At 43.9% G+C, this 17,759-nt stretch overlaps 1 protein-coding gene across 2 annotated transcripts in view; it reads right to left on the bottom strand.

The window, feature by feature from the left end:
• Window positions 1–506: 506 nt before the first annotated feature.
• NTN3 (netrin 3) overlaps window positions 507–17,759 on the bottom strand; it is a 120,388-nt gene continuing 103,135 nt past the window's right edge. Inside the window, exons 6-7 of one of the 2 annotated variants that reach the window (XM_087973255.1) lie at window positions 5,085–5,159; window positions 507–1,152 (exon numbers count right to left, since the gene is read on the bottom strand). In XM_087973255.1, the coding sequence (XP_087829381.1) occupies window positions 824–1,152; window positions 5,085–5,159 (404 nt within the window). In that variant the 3' untranslated portion in view covers window positions 507–823. The remainder of the gene's footprint in view (window positions 1,153–5,084; window positions 5,160–17,759) is intronic. The other variant, XM_087973256.1, reaches the window with a different exon arrangement.

Raw genomic sequence — 17,759 nt, 5'->3', positions numbered from 1 at the left:
CATACAGACATAGCTATAGTTAGATATAAATAGATAAATGATAGATAGATGATAGATAGATGATGATAGATAGATAGATCGATCTCAGAATCAGAGAGATGGGGTAATTGTCTGCCAATACGGTATCTGTCTGTCCATCCATCCATCCATCTATCCATCCATCCATCGTAGATATAGATAGATAGACAGACAGACAGAGATGATAGACAGACAGACAGTTAGATATAAATAGACAAATAGATAGATGATAGATAGATAGATCTCAGAATCGGAGAGATGGAGTAATCTGACTGCCTATACAGTATCTATCTGTCTGTCCATCCATCCATCCATCCATCTCAGAATCAGAGAGACAGAGGGACACACACACACACACACACACACACACACACACACACACACAGAGAGAGAGAGAGAGAGAGAGAGGAGGGTGTCATGCTGGCCCAGAGTTGATCTGAGCTTTCTTCTTCCATATTCCCTTAAAGAACTGGTCCAGAAGACCTTTTCCTTCACTTTGCTCCTTGTTAAAGGTTTGTCCTTACCATGTTATTCTTAATAAACATAAAAACAAACAAACAACCCCCCCACCCGAAAACCTCCCTGTGCTCAAAGACACATCCATCTCGCCCCACCCCTCACCGCCCTCCCTCCCCAAAAAAGAAACTTTGTCAAAATATACACTATACAGAGGTGAATCCACCCATTCATAGGTTATGTAATATGTACAGAGTCTTTAGGAAGAGTCCGTGGAGCGGAGTGCACAGGCAACCCACAGGCAAAAGGGGAAGGAGGTGTGCATATGACAGACGTGAGGTCGAACCAATCACGGTTTCAAACACTTCCCCCTTTTCTCCCGCCTCTGTAGTTTCCGGAGCCGCCGAGTCCAGGCGTCCCGCCATTGGATCACCAAGCTGTTCTTGTCGGCCATTAGTCCTGGCCGGTCACTGGGGTTTTCACTGATCCCCATAACTAGGTACTTCTTGCTGATTTGTATCTTGGGGCATTTGCAAGCCAGGTCTTTCATGTGGATCCATAAGAAGTTATCGCCCCGTTTCACACGTTCGTCCCGACATTTGTAGACGGAGAGGATGTTGACGGTGAATTTGGCCCAGTTGGCTACCGTCTCCATGTCTAAGACGTTGACTTGGACAACTGAAGGGAGAAAGAGAAGTCAAGACAAATGTTAAGCGTCAGGGTTCCAAGTAACACACCTCTTCTGACCAAGGCTTCCTGAGACCGTAACAATCAAACGCTGTTCCCAAAACCCATTTTTTAATTATTTCAACGGCTGTGAATTATATGCATTCACAACCCGTAATGAGTCCCAAACAGTTTATGAATAGTTCAACCGAAGTCTTCCACAGTCATTTCAGGATAAGGCTGATAAGCACCCACCTTTATTTCCCTTGAAATGCTACCAATGACTAAATTGCCAAATAGCTGTACAAGGCCAAACGGAGCACAAAGTCAACACGGAGCTTCAGATTTTAAATCGACCAGAACGAACAAAGTTGCTTCCTGCAAAGGCTCATGTCCCTTTGCTCCTCCTTTATGTCTTATGGGAGGGGCCAATCATCTCCAAGCCTTACTCCCGAGTCGCCCCTTTTGTCCTAACTGTTCTTGCCTTCTGGCAACTCTGTGCAAGTGCGCACTGGGAACAGGCTCCCCCTGTTCCTCTTCCTCGCTGATATCAGATTCTGGAGGCTCCGGAGTCAGCACATAACTCCCAGATGGCCCTGGCTCCATCTCTGTGTTGGATGGAGATCCTTCATCCAAGCCCTCCCCAGACCCCAGAACTGGCCCATGTTCCTCCCCACTATCCGACTGTGCTGCCAGCACTACAGGCCACCGTGCGCGCAGGGCTGCTCGAAGGAAAGAGCAGCTGCTGCAGCACAGGCGACTCGGGAGTAAGGCTGCAAGGTGATAGCCCCTCCCTTAAGAGATAAAAGCCAGCTGAGAAACCGGAGTTCTTTGCAGGAAGCAAAGAAGTTCTTGCACTTCAAGCCTTATGGATGTTCGGAATATCTTGGTTGGTGTTTGGAGACTCTTTGTGTTTGAAATATTTCTTGGCAACTTTATCTAGTGTTCTTGGCAGCCTTGCACAACCTTGGCAAGGCTCGTTCTTATCAAAGACAATTAGTTTGAAACAGCCTTTTAACCATGAAGGAACGGAATTCGTAAAGAATCATTAAAAGGTGTTTCTGTTACCTCTGTTTCATTATTTGTTTCCTTGGAACAAGGTTTGGGTCAGAACAGCGTGTGAGATTTTTAGGTAGGAGAAACAGGCCAGGCTTTGTGCAAAAGAATGACAGACAGTCCCTGACTTACAATGGAACCCCAGATATCTGTTGCTAAGCGAAGCATCGGTTTCATTTCTGAATGAAGCATTTGTGAATTTTGTCCCATTCTGCAAACCTTTCTTGCCACAGTTGTTAAGCGAATCACTGCAGTTAAGTTAGTCACATGGTTGTTAAGTGAAACTGGCTTCCCTATGAACTTTGCTGGTCAGAAGGTCGTCAAAGGAGAACACGTGACCCCGAGAGACACTGCGACCGTCATAAAGAGGAGTCAGTTGCCAAAGTATCTGAATTTCAATCATGAGGATGCTACAACAGTCTTAAGTGTGAAAAAGTCATTTTTCTCCTGCCGTTGTACCTTGGAACAGTCACTAAATGAATGGCTGTAAAGTCAAGGACTACCTGTACAAAGCTAAGCAAATTCTCAAGATGTTATATTGCATCTCTCTCTCCCTCTCTTCCCCCCTCTCTCCTTCTCTCTCTCCCTCGCTCTCCCTCCCTTTCTCTCCCTCTCTTTCCCTCTCTCCTTCTCCCTCCCTCTCCCTCCCTCCTTTCCTCTCTCTTCCCTCTCTCCCCTCTCTCTCTCTCCTCTCTTCCCCCTCTCTCCTTCTCTCTCTCCCCGTTCCCTCTCTCCTCTTTCCTTCGCCTCCCTCTCCTCCTCCCTCCTTTCTCTCCCTTTCTCTCCCTTCTCTCTCTCTCGCTTCCCTCTCTCTCCCTCTCTCTCTCCCCTCCCTCCTCTCCTCTCTCTCTCTCTCTCTCTCTCTCTCTGTCTCCCCCTCTCTCTCCTCTCTCCTCTCTCTCTCTCCTCTCTCTCTACCTTCTCCCTCCTCTCCTCTCTCCTATCCCTCTCCCTCTCCCTCTCTCTCCCCTCTCTCCCTCTCTCTCCTCTCTCTCTCCTTTCTCCCTCTCCCTCCTCCTCCCCTCTCTCTCCTCTACCTCTCTCTCTCTCTCTCCCTCTCTCTCCCTCCCCCTCCCTCCTCTCCCTCCCTCTCTCCCCTCTCTCTGTCTCCCCCTCTCTCCTCCCTCTCTCTCCCTCTCTCTACCTCCCTCTCTCCCTCTCCCTCTCCCTCCCCTCTCCCCTCTCTCTCCCTCTCTCCCCTCCCCTCTCCCCTTTCCCTCCCTCCCTCTCTCTCCCCTCTCTCCTTCTCCCTCTCCCTCTCTCTCCTTCTCCCTCCCTCCCTCCCTTCCTACCTCCCTCCCTCTCTCTACCTCTCTCTCTCTCTCCTCCCTCTCTCTCCCTCTCCTCTCCCTCCCTCTCCCTCTCCCTCCCCTCTCTCTCCCTCTCTCCCTTCCATCTCTCTCTCTCCCTCCCTCTCCCTCCTCTGTCTGTTTCTCTGTCTGTCTGTCTCTGTCTCTTTCTCCCTCTTTCTCTCCCACCCATAATTCTAAACAGTCCCTTGTCTCTCTTTTTTCAAGCATGGATTTTTATACCTTTGCTTTATCTCACCAAAGAACCTGGAATATGGGAAATCTCCACCGAAGGGACGTGTCAACGAAATGAATGAATAATAACGGATTGCAATTATCTCCAAGGATAATTGTGCCTTTGTAGAAAAAAAAAAGATTCCCCGCCCCCTTCTTTCAGCTCCACAGTTGCCACCCGGCCCCTCTCAGTCCTTGGATAAGTATCACGAATTCTCGTTCCCTTCCCACCTTGCCAAAAACATCTTTTCTCTTGGAACCAAAGAGTTCCTGGAGATGATCAATCAAAACCTCGGCCTTTTTAGCCATTCTTATTTTTTATTTTTTTTTATACTCAAGAGAGCAACTCTGCTTATGTCTGGGTGATTAACAACCCACAGGCGGGGATGCCCTGCGACCCAACTCTGCAGACCTCCCACCCTATTCAAAATCTCTCTCTCCACCCCACACACCTTGCGAAAGAGAGAAAAATGTGCTTTTTAACATATTTGGCAGACAGAGAAGACTTTGGGGGTGGAGAAAGGAAAAAGGGCGCACAATGTTTTTGGAGATTTGAGAAGGATTTTCTCTCTCTCTCTCTCTCTCTCTCTCTCTCTTTTTCTTTCTAGTTCATTTGACAAACTGGGGGAAAGGAGGCGAGATGGATGAGCATGGAGCTGGCCTGTTTCTTGGGAGGGCAGCACAACAAGCACGAGAACTGTGGGGAAATTGAATTTAAGCTTCATTAGGTAATACCCCAGTCAACGTTAATTTAGATGATCTTGAGTCATATTGAACTCCCTACTATATATAGGGGTGGGATTCAACATTTTTAACAACCGGTTCTGTGGGCGTGGCTTAGGTGGTGGGCGTGGCTTGGTGGTCATGTGACTGGGTGGGCATGGTTTGGTGGTCATGTTATTGGCTGGGCGTGGCCAACTCAATATCACTCACATCGAGGCACGCATCTCCTCGCCTGGCTTCTCATGACTGTGGGGATGCTGCAACAGTCGTAAGTGTGAAAAATGGTCATAAGTCACTTTTTTCAGTGCCATTGTAACTTTGAATGGTCACTCCACACAAGCAAAGTACCAGCAAAGGAGGGGGAATAAAACTCCAGAGAAGTTCCTGAGACAAGAAGTCTAGTCCTGCCAAGAATGTAATAAGGTTTAATGGAGAGGCAGTTTCTGTAAGCAACACCAGAATGTTTCCTTCCTGCCTTCCTTACAGGATTAGGCCAGTAATTTCTTCTAACAACCCTCCCCCCTGTATATATATATATACATATACACATATACACATACACATACACATATATATATCTCAGAGAGAAGGAAATCCAGGATGAGAATCCTGGACTCTGAAGAAAAAGGAGGCACTTCTTACCATAGTCTTTCTTGCAGTACTTTTTCATGTTGATTTTGTAATTGCCCTTGGCTGGCTTGCAGTAGGAGTCACAATCTGTGGGGAGAAGAACGCAGGACATAAGCATGACAACAACTAGAAAGCAGGAAAAGAAGTTGCAACACACCAACCCCAACAAACTTTGCAGGAGGCCTGTCTGAGTGAAGACTCATACTAGACGAATCCAGAAGTTGGAACCAGCTATTTGTAGGGAATAATCAACAACGAAAAGAGGGGGAGCTCAATCTTCCATCTCTTCTCCCTTCTGGGACCCAAGACCAGAAGGGAGTTTGGATGAATGTATGTGTCAGGATACCTTGCTGTCAGGATTCCAGCGATTGCCCTAATTAAATCATGAGCCTTGAGCCAAACTTCAAAAAACTTCAAAGAATTTATTAGGAGTGACATGCTGGCATGACCTGTATGCAGCCGATTCTGGCATATGTAATTACAGTCACCTGTGACCCTGGACATGTAGCAGGACACTTTTCGAGAGAGGACAGAACTTACAAAAGGAGGACTGTCCTCCCTAAAGGAGGATGGCTGGTCACCTTATGTATCAGAGTACCAGCGGGTACAACCTTCTTCCAGCTAGGCCAGGTAGCATGAAATAAACAAGGAAAACTTTGGTTTGACCTGCATCAAGCTCTTAGATTCAATGGGTCATCAAGACAGCGACCAACAGCACAGCTCTCAGGATGGGCAGATATGATATTCCTGGAGAAAATCAACTCCCTGAGAACCTCTTGTACCCTGTTCCTGTACTCCCTCCTCCCATTCTTCTTCTCCAATTTCTACTCAATCCATCCAACAGTTGCTTGTGCAACACAACTATGACACAATAGAAGAGAATATTTGTAGGGCGAACTGTGGAGCCCTTGGTGCTCTCTGAGCTTGGTGGTTTTCTTGCAGATGTTTCATGATCCAACTAGGTAACATCATCAGTACTAGAAGGGAGTAGGGTTTGCAAGGAGGAGGAGGAGGAGGAGGAGAACTGTGGAGCCCTTGGTGCTCTCAGTGCTAGTTAGCTGTGGCAGCCATCAGTGCAACCACTTATGGTGTTCTTAGTTGGGTAATTAGACATCTGCAGGAAAACAACTAAGCTCAGTGATCATTAAGGACCCCACAACCCAGTCAGCTCAACACCTAACATTCACCCAACACCTGGGTTTACTTGGCTTTAACACCTGGGTTTACTTGGCTTTAACATCTGGGTTTACTTGCCTTCTGGGTTCGAATCCCAGAAGGGTATGGCTATCTGATGAGAGCTAAATAGCTTGAAACAGATCTATACTAGTCTCCCATTATTTTGGTAAATATAAATTTAACACAAAATAGTTTGTCGTGAAAGCGACTGCCTGGATTGGGGCTGAAAAGCAAAAACGGAAGCAGTATGCACCTTCCCATACAGGTTGCCCTTATAAAGAAAACACTTGGCTTTAACCTCGGTTAATTTTTGTGTGTGTGGTTTCCTGTGTTGTGCCTCCACTTGATGCATGTCCATAAAAATGAGCGACTCTGTGTTCATAAAAACTTGCTCATGTCCATAAAAATGAGCGACTCTGTGTTCAGCCCATGGTGGGAAAACAGTTCTCTTTGTCCAGTTGGTCTCTCCCCCCCCCTCCCAAGCTTAAATGAGACATCTTTTCTTTTTCTTTCCTTGAGAGTTACAAAAATGTTTGGCTGGCTGCAGCCAGGCCTGGCACTGGAGTTTCTCAAAAGGAGATGGAAAAGGAGGGAGTAGGACAGGACGAATAACTGCTGATCCTTCCAAAAAGACATTTGGGACAATGAAGTAAAGTTCATCAAGCTGCGGAACTCTGGATCTGTGCCTGTGGGGTCTTTATGGCACCCTCTTGGCATGCCTTGAGCCCAAAAGCTGTGGGGAAAACAGACTTGGGTAACAGATCATATGATCACAATAGGATAGGATAGGATAGGATAGGATAAGGAAAGAATAGAATAGAATAGAAAAATAGAATAGAATAGAATAGAATAGAATAGAATAGAATAGAATAAGGAAAGATTAGAATAGAATAGAATAGAATAGAATAGAATAGAATAGATGAATAGAATAGAATGAATAGAATGAGATTAGAAAGATTAGAATAGAATAGAATAGAATAGAATAAATAGGAATAGATTAGATTAGAATAGAATAGAATGAATAGAATAGAATAGAATAGAATAAGGATTAGAATAGAAATTAGAATAGAATAGAATAGAATAGAGGAAAGATTAGAATAGAATAGAATAGAATAGAATAGAATAGAATAGAATAGAATAGAATAGAATAGAATAGAATAAGGAAATAGAATAGAATAGAATAAGGAAAGATTAGAATAGAATAGAATAGAATAGAATAGAATAGAATAGAATAAGGAAGATTAGAATAGAAGAGAAGAGAGAGAAGAAGAGAAGAGAAGAGAAGAAAGAATAGATGGAGCTGGAAAGCAGGTTAGTGGGGTGGGGAGGGAATGAAGATTTTGTAGTATCCTTCCCCTGCCATGCCCACCAAGCCATGCCACAGCATGCCACGCCATGCCACCAAGCCACACCATGTCCACCAAGCCATGCCCACAGAACTGGTAGTAAATTTTTTTGAATCCCACCACTGCAACAAAACCTCTTCAGCAGAGCCACCTCAAAAAAAGGAGACAGGCCAAAAAAAAAAAAAAAAAAAAATCTCAGGAAGAAAAGTGAACCCAGCTGGGATTTGGCTGTTTTTCTCCTTTCCACCCAGCTCTCTTTTTAGCATGACTTTTCTGGTCCTTGGGCCAAATTTCTGCTTGCTAAAACAACTCAGTGCGGCACTAATTCAGTCCAAAAGGGAGCTCCAAATGCAGAGGAATGTAGCGTGGTCTTCTCTCTGCCCCCATCCAACCTCTAATGCCTTGTCCACATCGGCCTTCATGTTGCTGGTTACCCTTTTGATGCGGTTAAGCTGCCGAGCCAAGCTTCAGCAACCTTGATGTGGCTGGATCGCTCTTCCCTAACCCCTCCACCCCATAAATCCAACGTCTGATAGAAGCGGCCAAAAATCCGAGTTCCTGTCCAGCCAGTTACCACGCTTGAGATTTTGAGCAACCTGACAGAAGGCGAGAAGAGCAAAATGCCGAGGCAAAATGTAGCCTGTAAGATCTCAAATCCTGTGGTTTCTCTTGCATGACACACTTAAAGGACTGGGGTTGTACACAGGCCACAAGCCGCAAGAGCTGTACGCAGGCCACAAGAAGTAGGGGCTGTACATATGTCAATGTTCACACATGCCACATTTAGTTGGTTGGGTCTTTTTTTGGGGGGGAAAGGAAGAAGGTCAATTTCAAGGATTGAGATTCAGTGTATTTGCAGGACCCCAGATAATGAGTTAAAGCATTAAACCAAGTTAGTGGTTTCTATAGTCAGCTTGGGCATAGAACTGTTTGCAGAGACCGTTTGCATGAAATGAAATGGAAGGAAACCATGTTTCAGCCAGCGACTTGCAAGATTTGAAAATATGTAACACGAAAGTCGAATCAAATGCGTGAAATAAAATCCTAGCGTTACAAGGAGTCTTGATAATAAAAAAGGTCACATATGCTACATGACCTTCTGTCCAATTTTACATTCCATGGTCTTTTATTATGAGATTACTTCTCTTACAAGAGATGTCCCCCCCCCCAAAAAAAATGCAGTACTGCATTCTAACCACGGCTCATTAAGACTGGACATACCCAATTCCTGCAATTGTTCTTCATACGTTTTAGACTAATTATTTTCGTTACTCTTCTCTGCACCGTTTCTAGGGTCTTTCTCGAGTTAAAGGAAAGGAAGCGAGAAATAGGTTGCAGGCTTGCGAGATTCTCTTAATACAAGCTCACCAGTGGTGGGATTCAAAATGCTTACTACCGGTTCTATGGGCGTGGCTTGGTGGGTGTGGCTTGGTGGGTGGGGCAGGGGAAGGATATTGCAAAATCTACATTCCCTCCCCACTCCAGGGGGAAAGTTACCACTGGTTTTCCGAACTACTCAAAATTTCCGCTGCCGGTTCTCCACCATTGGTCAGAACCTGCTGAATACCACCTCTGAACCTCACACTAAAAAGAGAGCTAGTCCTCGTTGTTATGCTTCTTGACTGCACTACCTTGAAAGGTTAGCGTCTTCTCTGTTGTCTTGTGACACCTTGAACTCTCGGGCCTATTTTTCCACCGGTCTCTGCATTTTGCAGTTTCCCTTACAGATTCAAAGAATCCCTCACAGACCTGGTTTTCTCCTTTTTGGAGGAGTCAACAGCCGCTACCCAACCAGGAAGGCAAAAGAAGGAAACTGGGTTTCTCTCTGTTGAGGTGTGTGAAAGGGAAGGGGAAGAAGAGAGGCGGGGAAGCCAGGCCAGGAAGCAAGAGAAAACGAACGGAGCTACTATGGAGAGGCGCATTGCGTTTCAGCCCTTGCTGACAAAGGGACCTCTTGCTCTCCGCCTGCTACGTCATTGACAAATGAGCTGACACGCTTTTGGAGCCGCCTTGTGCCCCAGACTAGCTGGCAGGACTCTTGTGCTGAATAAATAAAAACTCATGGAGATCGTAAGGGGAGCCGGGTGCCCGGTGAAGACGAGGTTCTGTCCTTGTGGAGTCTCTGTTTGGCTAGGATGGTTGCTTTTCTTTTTCTGGTCTGCAAAGCGGCGATGACTATCTTTGGATCTCCTGAGCTCATTGCTTAGTCTAAACTCTTCAGGATGAGAGAAAAAGGGGACGGAAGATATGGCAAGCTAAGACACCCAGAGAGAGCAAAACCGTTTCTCAGGGGTTTAGTTCTCTGGAGTCCAAAGCCACAAAAGATGTCAGTGCCAGTTTTTGGGAGGTGGGAGTTCTCGTCTCTTTGATTGTGCTCCCCTGTGCTTTTGACAGCAGGTATACTCATTAAGAGGGACACGGTGGCAGTTCGGCGGTTCAAATCCCTAGTTTGGTAAAACAAGGAGCCAAATTGTTGGGGGTGGAAGGCTGACTCTGTAAACCGCTTAGAGGGGGCTGGAAAGCACTGTGAAGCAGTATATAAGTCTGTGCTATTGCCATTGACTCAGCCTTCCATCGTTCAGAGTTTGGAAAAACAAGGAGCCAAATTGGCAAGAGGCTGACTTTGTAAACCCACTTAGAGGGGGCTGGAAAGCACTGCGAAGCGGTATATAAATCTATTGCTATTTATGCAAACTCGTTTCTGGAATCATTTTGTCACTTTGGTTGTGCTTCAGGTTTCATGCTAAAATGTCCTCCCCCATTTAAGAAACGTGACTGAGGAGAATGTGGCCTACTCTACCACCTAGTTTGGACCATGGCTTGCCAATCTGGTGGGTTACCAAAACGGGCCACGACCAGGTGTTCCTTGTAGTTTCAGATTGTACAAAAGGATCTCAACTGTGTGGGAATCAGGGTTACGATCTGGTCATTACCCAGTAAAATAAGTCTGACACCTCTTTGTTTTTTTCCCCTCTCTCTCCACATTTGCAAATTTGCAAGAAAATAAATAAACAAAAAACAAAAACGCAAAGCTTCAGACCAGATCTGAAGACAGCAAGAGAGGAATTTGAGAAAAATCAGGCCCTAATTGTTGGAACGATTCTTTTAAAAATGAAAAATGGCCCCTAAAGAAATGGCCGTGCTCCCAGTTGCCAGAAAAACTTTACAACCATAAATTTACATTTCTGTTTGCATAATTATTATTATTTAAGTGTCACAAGATGTAAACTCATCTGCTCGGTTAGCAAAACATGGTCTTAGTGTGATGAAGATTTTTGGTAATGGCTTTCAGAGGGGAAAAAAAACGCTTTATATGGAATGGAAATTATGACAAAGATTCTTTAGGAAAATTATAAAGTCCATTTGCCCAAAAGTTTACACTCTGCCTTTTCTTGCCCCACCAATTTACTGCACCACATTGCTTTCTCATTCTGATCCTTCTATCAATAATCACAATCATGCGAAGTGTTAATGCCACTTTATAAGACCTTGGTAAGGCCACACTTGGAATACTGCACCCAATTTTGGTTGCCACGATGTAAAAAAGATATTGAGACTCTAGAAAGAGTGCAGAGAAGAGCAACAGAGATGATTAGGGAGCTGGAGGCTAAAATCTATGAAGAACGGTTGGAGGAATTGGGTATGTCTAGTTTAATGGAAAGGAGGACTAGAAGTGGTATGATAGCAATGTTCTCCTATCCTATCCTACATCTGGAATTGGGTATGTCTAGTTTAATGAAAAGAAGGACTAGGGGAGACATGATAGCAGTGTTCCAATATTTGAGTGGTTGCCCCAAAGAAGAGGGAGTCAAGCTATTCTCCAAAGCACCTGAAGGCCAGACAAGGAACAATGGATGGAAACTAATCAAGGAGAGAAGCAATCTAGAACTAAGGAGACATTTCCTGACAATTAAAACCATTAAAGGTGCTTTTTCAAAAAGCAACTGGACTTTCCTTCTTTTTCTCTCTTTCTTTCTCTCTCTCTTTCCTTCTTTCTCTCTTTCTTTTTCTTTCTCCCCCTCTTTCTTTCCTTCTTTCTTTCCTACTCTCTCTCTCTTTCTGTCTTTCTCTTTCTTTCTCTCTCTCTCTTTCTTTCCTTCTTTCTTTCCTTCTCTCTCTCTCCTTTCCTTCTTTCTTTCTCTTTCTCTCTTTTTCTTCTCTCTTTCCTCCCCCCCCCATCTCTCTTTTGAAGGTGTTTCACTTCTCATCCAAGAAACTTTTTTCAGTTCTTTTGAGAAGCTTCTTGGATGAAGGTGAAACGTCTTCGAAGGGAAAAAAACCCAACAAAGTCCAGTTGCCTTTTAGAAAAACACCTTTGGCTCCAATCTTGATCTCCTTCCCTGGTTTTGTCATTTTATCTGCAGGTGTGGTTTCGCTCTGATCAGGACCATCTTGGAGACTCTGCCTCGCTCTTTAGCAGCTTGTTTCAACTCTCGGGAACTCTTCCCACATCATCCCTTCCTTGCAACCCCTGGGAAGTGTTTTAAGAAGACACGATGGCCACAGAGGTCGAGCCCATTGAATCATAGAGAAAAGGATGAATGAGTGATGTAAGGAGACATAAGGTCCTAGGGGAGGAGAATGTGAGAAATTTGTTAAAAAGTCAAGAGTCGAAATACTAAAAAGAACAGGAGATGATGGATAGACAACATAATACTTCTTAATACAGGATTTGTTTTACTAATGGTTAGAAAACAGAAGTAGAAAATAGAAATTGGGAAAATACTACTTTGTATACTGCTACATAATACAATACATTATTATTACTATGTATATGTAAATGTTAGAAGTTGAAAGATAATCCTACGTAGCTTTTTCTCTGGTAATATCACACTACTAACCAGAGCATACAAAACATTTGCTAGACCAATACTCGAATACAGTTCATCAGTCTGGAACCCACATTACGTATCTGATATTAGCACAATTGAGAAAGTCCAGAAATATTTCACAAGAAGAGTTCTCCACTCCTCTACTTGTTGTAGAATACCTTATGCCACCAGACTTGAAATTCTAGAACTAGAAAACCTTGAATTACGCCGTCTTCGGTCTGATTTAAGCATGGTATATAAAATCATACATTGCAATGTCCTACCTGTCAATGAATACTTCAGCTTCAACCATAACAACACAAGAGCACACAATAGATACAAACTCAAAGTTAACCGCACCAAACTTGATTGCAGGAAATACGACTTCAGCAATAGAGTGGTCAATGCCTGGAATACTCTACCCAACTCTGTAGTTTCTTCCCCAAACCCCAAAAACTTTAACCTTAGACTGTCTACTATTGACCTCACCCCTTTCCTAAGAGGTCTGTAGGGGGCGTGCATAAAGCGCACCAACGTGCCTACCGTCCCTGTCCTATTGTTTCTCTTATTCTTCTTTTATTTTTCTTATATGTACCCATTTCATGTATTCACAACTATGTATACACTTATACTTATTATCTTGTAAACAATTGGCAAATCAAATAAATAAATAAAATAAATAAATACTATGTATGTGCAATAGTATCATTATTATTATTATGTATAATGTAAATTGACCCGCACAATATACTGTTCACCAAGCCCTTATGGATGTTAAAGGGAAAAATATACATAAAAATTAAAAAAAAGAAAAAAAAAGGACAAACCATCTTGTCTCTTTTTCAGTAGCGCCATCTCTACCCACCCTATGTCTACGCTTACTGTACAAAAGCCAGCACTGATACCTTTTAAGGAAAGCTTTTATAGCCTGTTTACTAGAGCTGACAATATTTTTCAGGATCTGTTGAGTTGTTGCTTTAGTCTTGTCGTTGCGAGATGTTTTATGGCTCTGTTTATTAATGTGGTATATATTTTATGTTGCTGGGTTGTAATAAGCTTCTGGCTGGGGACCAGGATATAAATATCCACGATTTGTGCAGGGGAACCTAATATGGACGAATGTTTGTTGTGCTTGCACACGGGTGGGCTCCCTTGAAATGAATTTCCAACCCATAAAGAGCCCGTTTAGTCTAGTGGTTGAGGCATCGGGCTGGAAAGCAGGAGATTATGAGTTCAAGTCTCATTTTAACTATGAAAGCTGGTTGGGTGGCCCCTGTCTCTCACCCCAGCCTACATCACAGGATTGTTGTTGTGGGGAAAATACGAGGAAGAAAGTTAGGTTGGATATGTTTGCTGCCTTGAGTTATTTGTAAAAATAATGAAGGCGGGATATAATCAATCAATCAAAGAACTACATACACAATACTTATATACATAATACACATACATAGCAATAGAAATAGCACTTAGACTTATATACAGCTTTATACTGCTTTATAGCCCTCTCCAAGCGATTTACAGAGTTAGCCTCTTGCCCCCCAACAATCTGGATCCTCAATTTACCCACCTGGGAAGGCTGGAAGGCTGAGTCAACCTTGAGCCTGGTGAGATTCGAACTGCCAAATTGCAGGTAACTGGCTGCAGCAGAAGTACCTTGCACTTTAACCACTGCACCACTGAGTCTTTATATACATACTATATACTTACACACACACAGACACACACACAAACACAGACACACACTGTACATTTTGGTTTCGCTGGTTTTTGTTGTTTTTTTGCAGACAATTTTGTCTCTGTTTGTAATTAAACAGAAAGTGGCACCAATGCACTTCTCAGTGATATGACTCATCATCCATTTGTGTGTAGGGGCCTTCTTAGGTTTAGGCCTCAAGCATCAAATGCTTGCCAACATATCAGGTAAGGCTATGGAGCTGCTGAACAATGTATGTAGACTTTTCAAATATGTAAAGCAGGGGCATTTGCAAGAGGAGGGAAGACACCGTCAAGACCATGATTTTTGGCTATTTCTGAAGAGGCCCTTGGTTCTATAAATACTAGAAACTGGATTTCCTGGGTCATAGCATTAGCTAGAGAGACTGTAAAAGTTACTTGATTGATCCCCCCACAGCCTCTATTTCCTAGCAAAGGGAGGGAGGGAGGGAGGAAAGGAGGTAACAAGAAAGAGGAAGGGAAGGAAGGAGAGAGAAAAAGAAAGGAAAGAGAGAGAGAGAGAAAAAGGAATGAAGGAAGATGAGAGAGGTAAGGAAGAACAGAGAAAGAAAGAGGGAGGGAGGGATGAAGGAAGAAAAGAAGGAATGAGGGAAGGAAGGAAAGAAGGAAGCCATAAAGATTTCATTATGAAAAACAGGAAATGCTTTCTGGAATTGGTAACTTAATGAGCGTTTTTCTTTAAAGTTTCCATTTCTTACAAGTCCTCATTCCAGGTTTCACAATGATCTTGAATCCACATTTCCATAAACACAGAAAAATGGGGAAACAACCACCAGGGTTCATATGATGTGGCTAAAGTTGAGGTTCCTAATAGATTTCCAGACAAGTTTAAACAGAGAAAGAGAAAAAGATAAAGAGAGAGAGGGAGGAAGGGAGAGACTGACTGACTTAATTTGGCCTCCTCACCCAATCTCTGTTTGGAACATCTTAAGATATTCAGGAAGTTCTGACCACTTCTGGAAAACCAGTAGCGGAAATTTTGAGTAATTCAGAGAACTGGCAAATCCCACCTCTGACTGGCCCCGCCAACCCCATCTATTCTCTGCCTCCCATTGAGTCCCAGTTGATTGGCTGGGTCTTCTTTTGTTGCCCTGCACAGGAGAATGGAGCTGGAAAGCAGGTTAGTGAGGTGGGGAGGGAATGGGGATTTTGCAGTAGCCTTCCCCTGCCATGCCCACCAAGTCATGACCACCAAGACAAGCCACGCCCACAAAGCCACACCCACAGAACTGGTAGTAAATTTTTTTGAATCCCACCACTGATCTTAACCCAGGATAACTTGGGTTGGATTCAGTCTAAGTAAACTTCCAAAAGAAGTTCTTGTTTAAGGATTTAAAAAAACAACCCTGAAACACCAGAACAATAAAACAGGAAATATATTTTCTGTCCTAGTCAGCAGCTTCTTAATGCTACAATGCATCCTTACATTTGTAGAGCTGCCTGCAGAAATGTAGATGGCCACTAGTGGGCAGCCTAGAGAGCCAATCATATCTCTTTGCTGCCATCTAGCAGCGGTCTAAGTCAAGCGGTCAAGCCCACACTTGATAGCTCATTTCATCGGCTGCTTTAAGGCAATTTATCCAAAGTCAGTTTAATTGCATTAGGGATTTGTTCATTTTTTCCGGGCGATTTCACACTGGCCACCTGTACTCTTAGAATGTGCATAAAGCAGGATAGCAAAATTGAGAAAGGGCTGGGGAACAGATTCCTTTACTGTCTTGTATGTGTGCAGCAGATGGGACTCGTGATGGAAAAGGCAGCGACTATTTTTACATCAGTAAAATGGCAGCATATGCAAAGACAAGGAACAGAGCAGAGAAGGAAGAACAGTGAAACCAATGTGTGTATACGTATAGTGTGTGCATGTGTGTGTATTATAGTAATAGCACTTAGACTTATATACGGCTTCACAGTGCTTCACAGCCCTCTCTAAACGGTTTACAGAGTCAGCCTCTTTGCCTCCAACAATCTGGGTCCTCATTTTACCCACCTTGGAAGGAGGGAAGGCTGAATCAACCTTGAGCCTGATGAGATTCGAACTGCCAAATTGCAGGCAGCCAGCAGTCAGCAGAAGTAGCCTGCAGTACTGCACTCTAACCACTGCACCACAGAGGCTCATATATTGTATATGTATGTGCATATATGTGTATGTGTATATACCCTATCTTACCCTATTCTATATCTGGAATTGGATATTTCTAGTTTAATGAAAAGAAGGACCAGGGGGTGATACGATAGTTGGGTTCCAATACCTCAGGGGTTGCCACAAAGAAGAGGGAGTCAAACTATTCCCCAAAGCACCTGAAGGTAGGACAAGAAGCAATGGGTGGAAACTAATCAAGGAGAGAAGCAACTTTGAACTAAGGAGACATTTCCTGACAGTGAGAACAATTAATCAGTGGAACAACTTGCCCCCAGAAGTTGCGAATGCTCCAACACTGGAAATTTTTAAGAATAGATTGGATATCTATTTGTCAGAAATTGTATAGGATCTCCTGTTTGAGCAGGGGGGTGGATTAGAAGACCTCCAAGGTCCCTTCCAACTCTGTTATTCTGTTCTACCCTACCCTACCTTATCTTTCTCTATTATGGAACCTGCCTTCTAGAACAGCACCTGCTGGCCTTTAAAAGCACATTAAGAACATGGCTCTCTTTTAGAATTTGAGTTACGCTGATAGATGGTCTTTTTTCTCTATTTTTCTCTTTGCTCAGGGGGGATGCAGGGGAGAGAAAGTGTCATAGTTCTTGCCAGAAGAAGGGACCTTTTGGATTTTATTTTGAAATTTATTCCTCCGATAAATATTCCGCTGCCCTGAGTTGCTGGAGCTTGTGAAGGCTGGGGTTAGGCTTTTAATTAATAACAAGATTTTTGGATACATGTGCGTGTTTGAACCCTTTAACGGAAGACCGTATTGCAAAAGCGGACTTTTAACAGAGAAGTGGCCCAAAGGTCCAGGATGACTCATGGACACAATGAAATATCCATCGCAAGCGACGGCTTGATAAAACTGATGCTGGACGGGCATCAGAGGAACTCAAGCCATGCGACCCTTGGGCAATTCTGGAGCTGTCTGTTGCATTTCCTATCCAAGTCTGCTTTAAACTTTCTCAGAGTCTGCATTAATGAGAGTTTGGAAGCTGGCTCTCTTGAAGCCTGAGAAGTGCCCAGATTTGACCTTTCTATAAGCAGGTGCCTTTTGCAGCAAGCATCACCCATCACGGGTCTGGCTACATCCCAAGAAGGCATTAATAAGAAGCCAGGTGAGTGAAGAGCTCTTGTCCAAAGGAGAGGAAAACAGCTGCTAAGGTTGACTTGACAAGAGAGACTTATCTGGGAAGGCTGGAGGACAGGAGGCTGAAAGAGAAAGACACTTTTTCAAAGGATCCCTTGGCATCCTTCACTGCCTCCCATTAATCCTGTGTCAAAATCCACCTTGCAATCTCTCAGGTGTTTTTCTTGCCTACTGACGGAAGGTTCTGTTCGCCTCTGATTTCTTCTGGTGCTTATGGCTGCAAGGAGGGGCACCAACATATCAAGATGGCTATCGTGAGTTTCCCCCCCCCCTCTGATGCACCTGCAAACACTCCTGGCTTTCTTTTCAATTTTTCTTTTCAATTTG

The sequence above is a fragment of the Notechis scutatus genome, chromosome 12 (assembly GCF_049901735.1).
Source record: "Notechis scutatus isolate UNSWTSFEM ecotype Mainland chromosome 12, rNotScu1.2, whole genome shotgun sequence".
Classification (NCBI taxonomy): domain Eukaryota; kingdom Metazoa; phylum Chordata; class Lepidosauria; order Squamata; family Elapidae; genus Notechis; species Notechis scutatus.
Note: the sequence above shows the minus strand (reverse complement) of the source record. Positions and strands in the feature narration are given on the sequence as shown.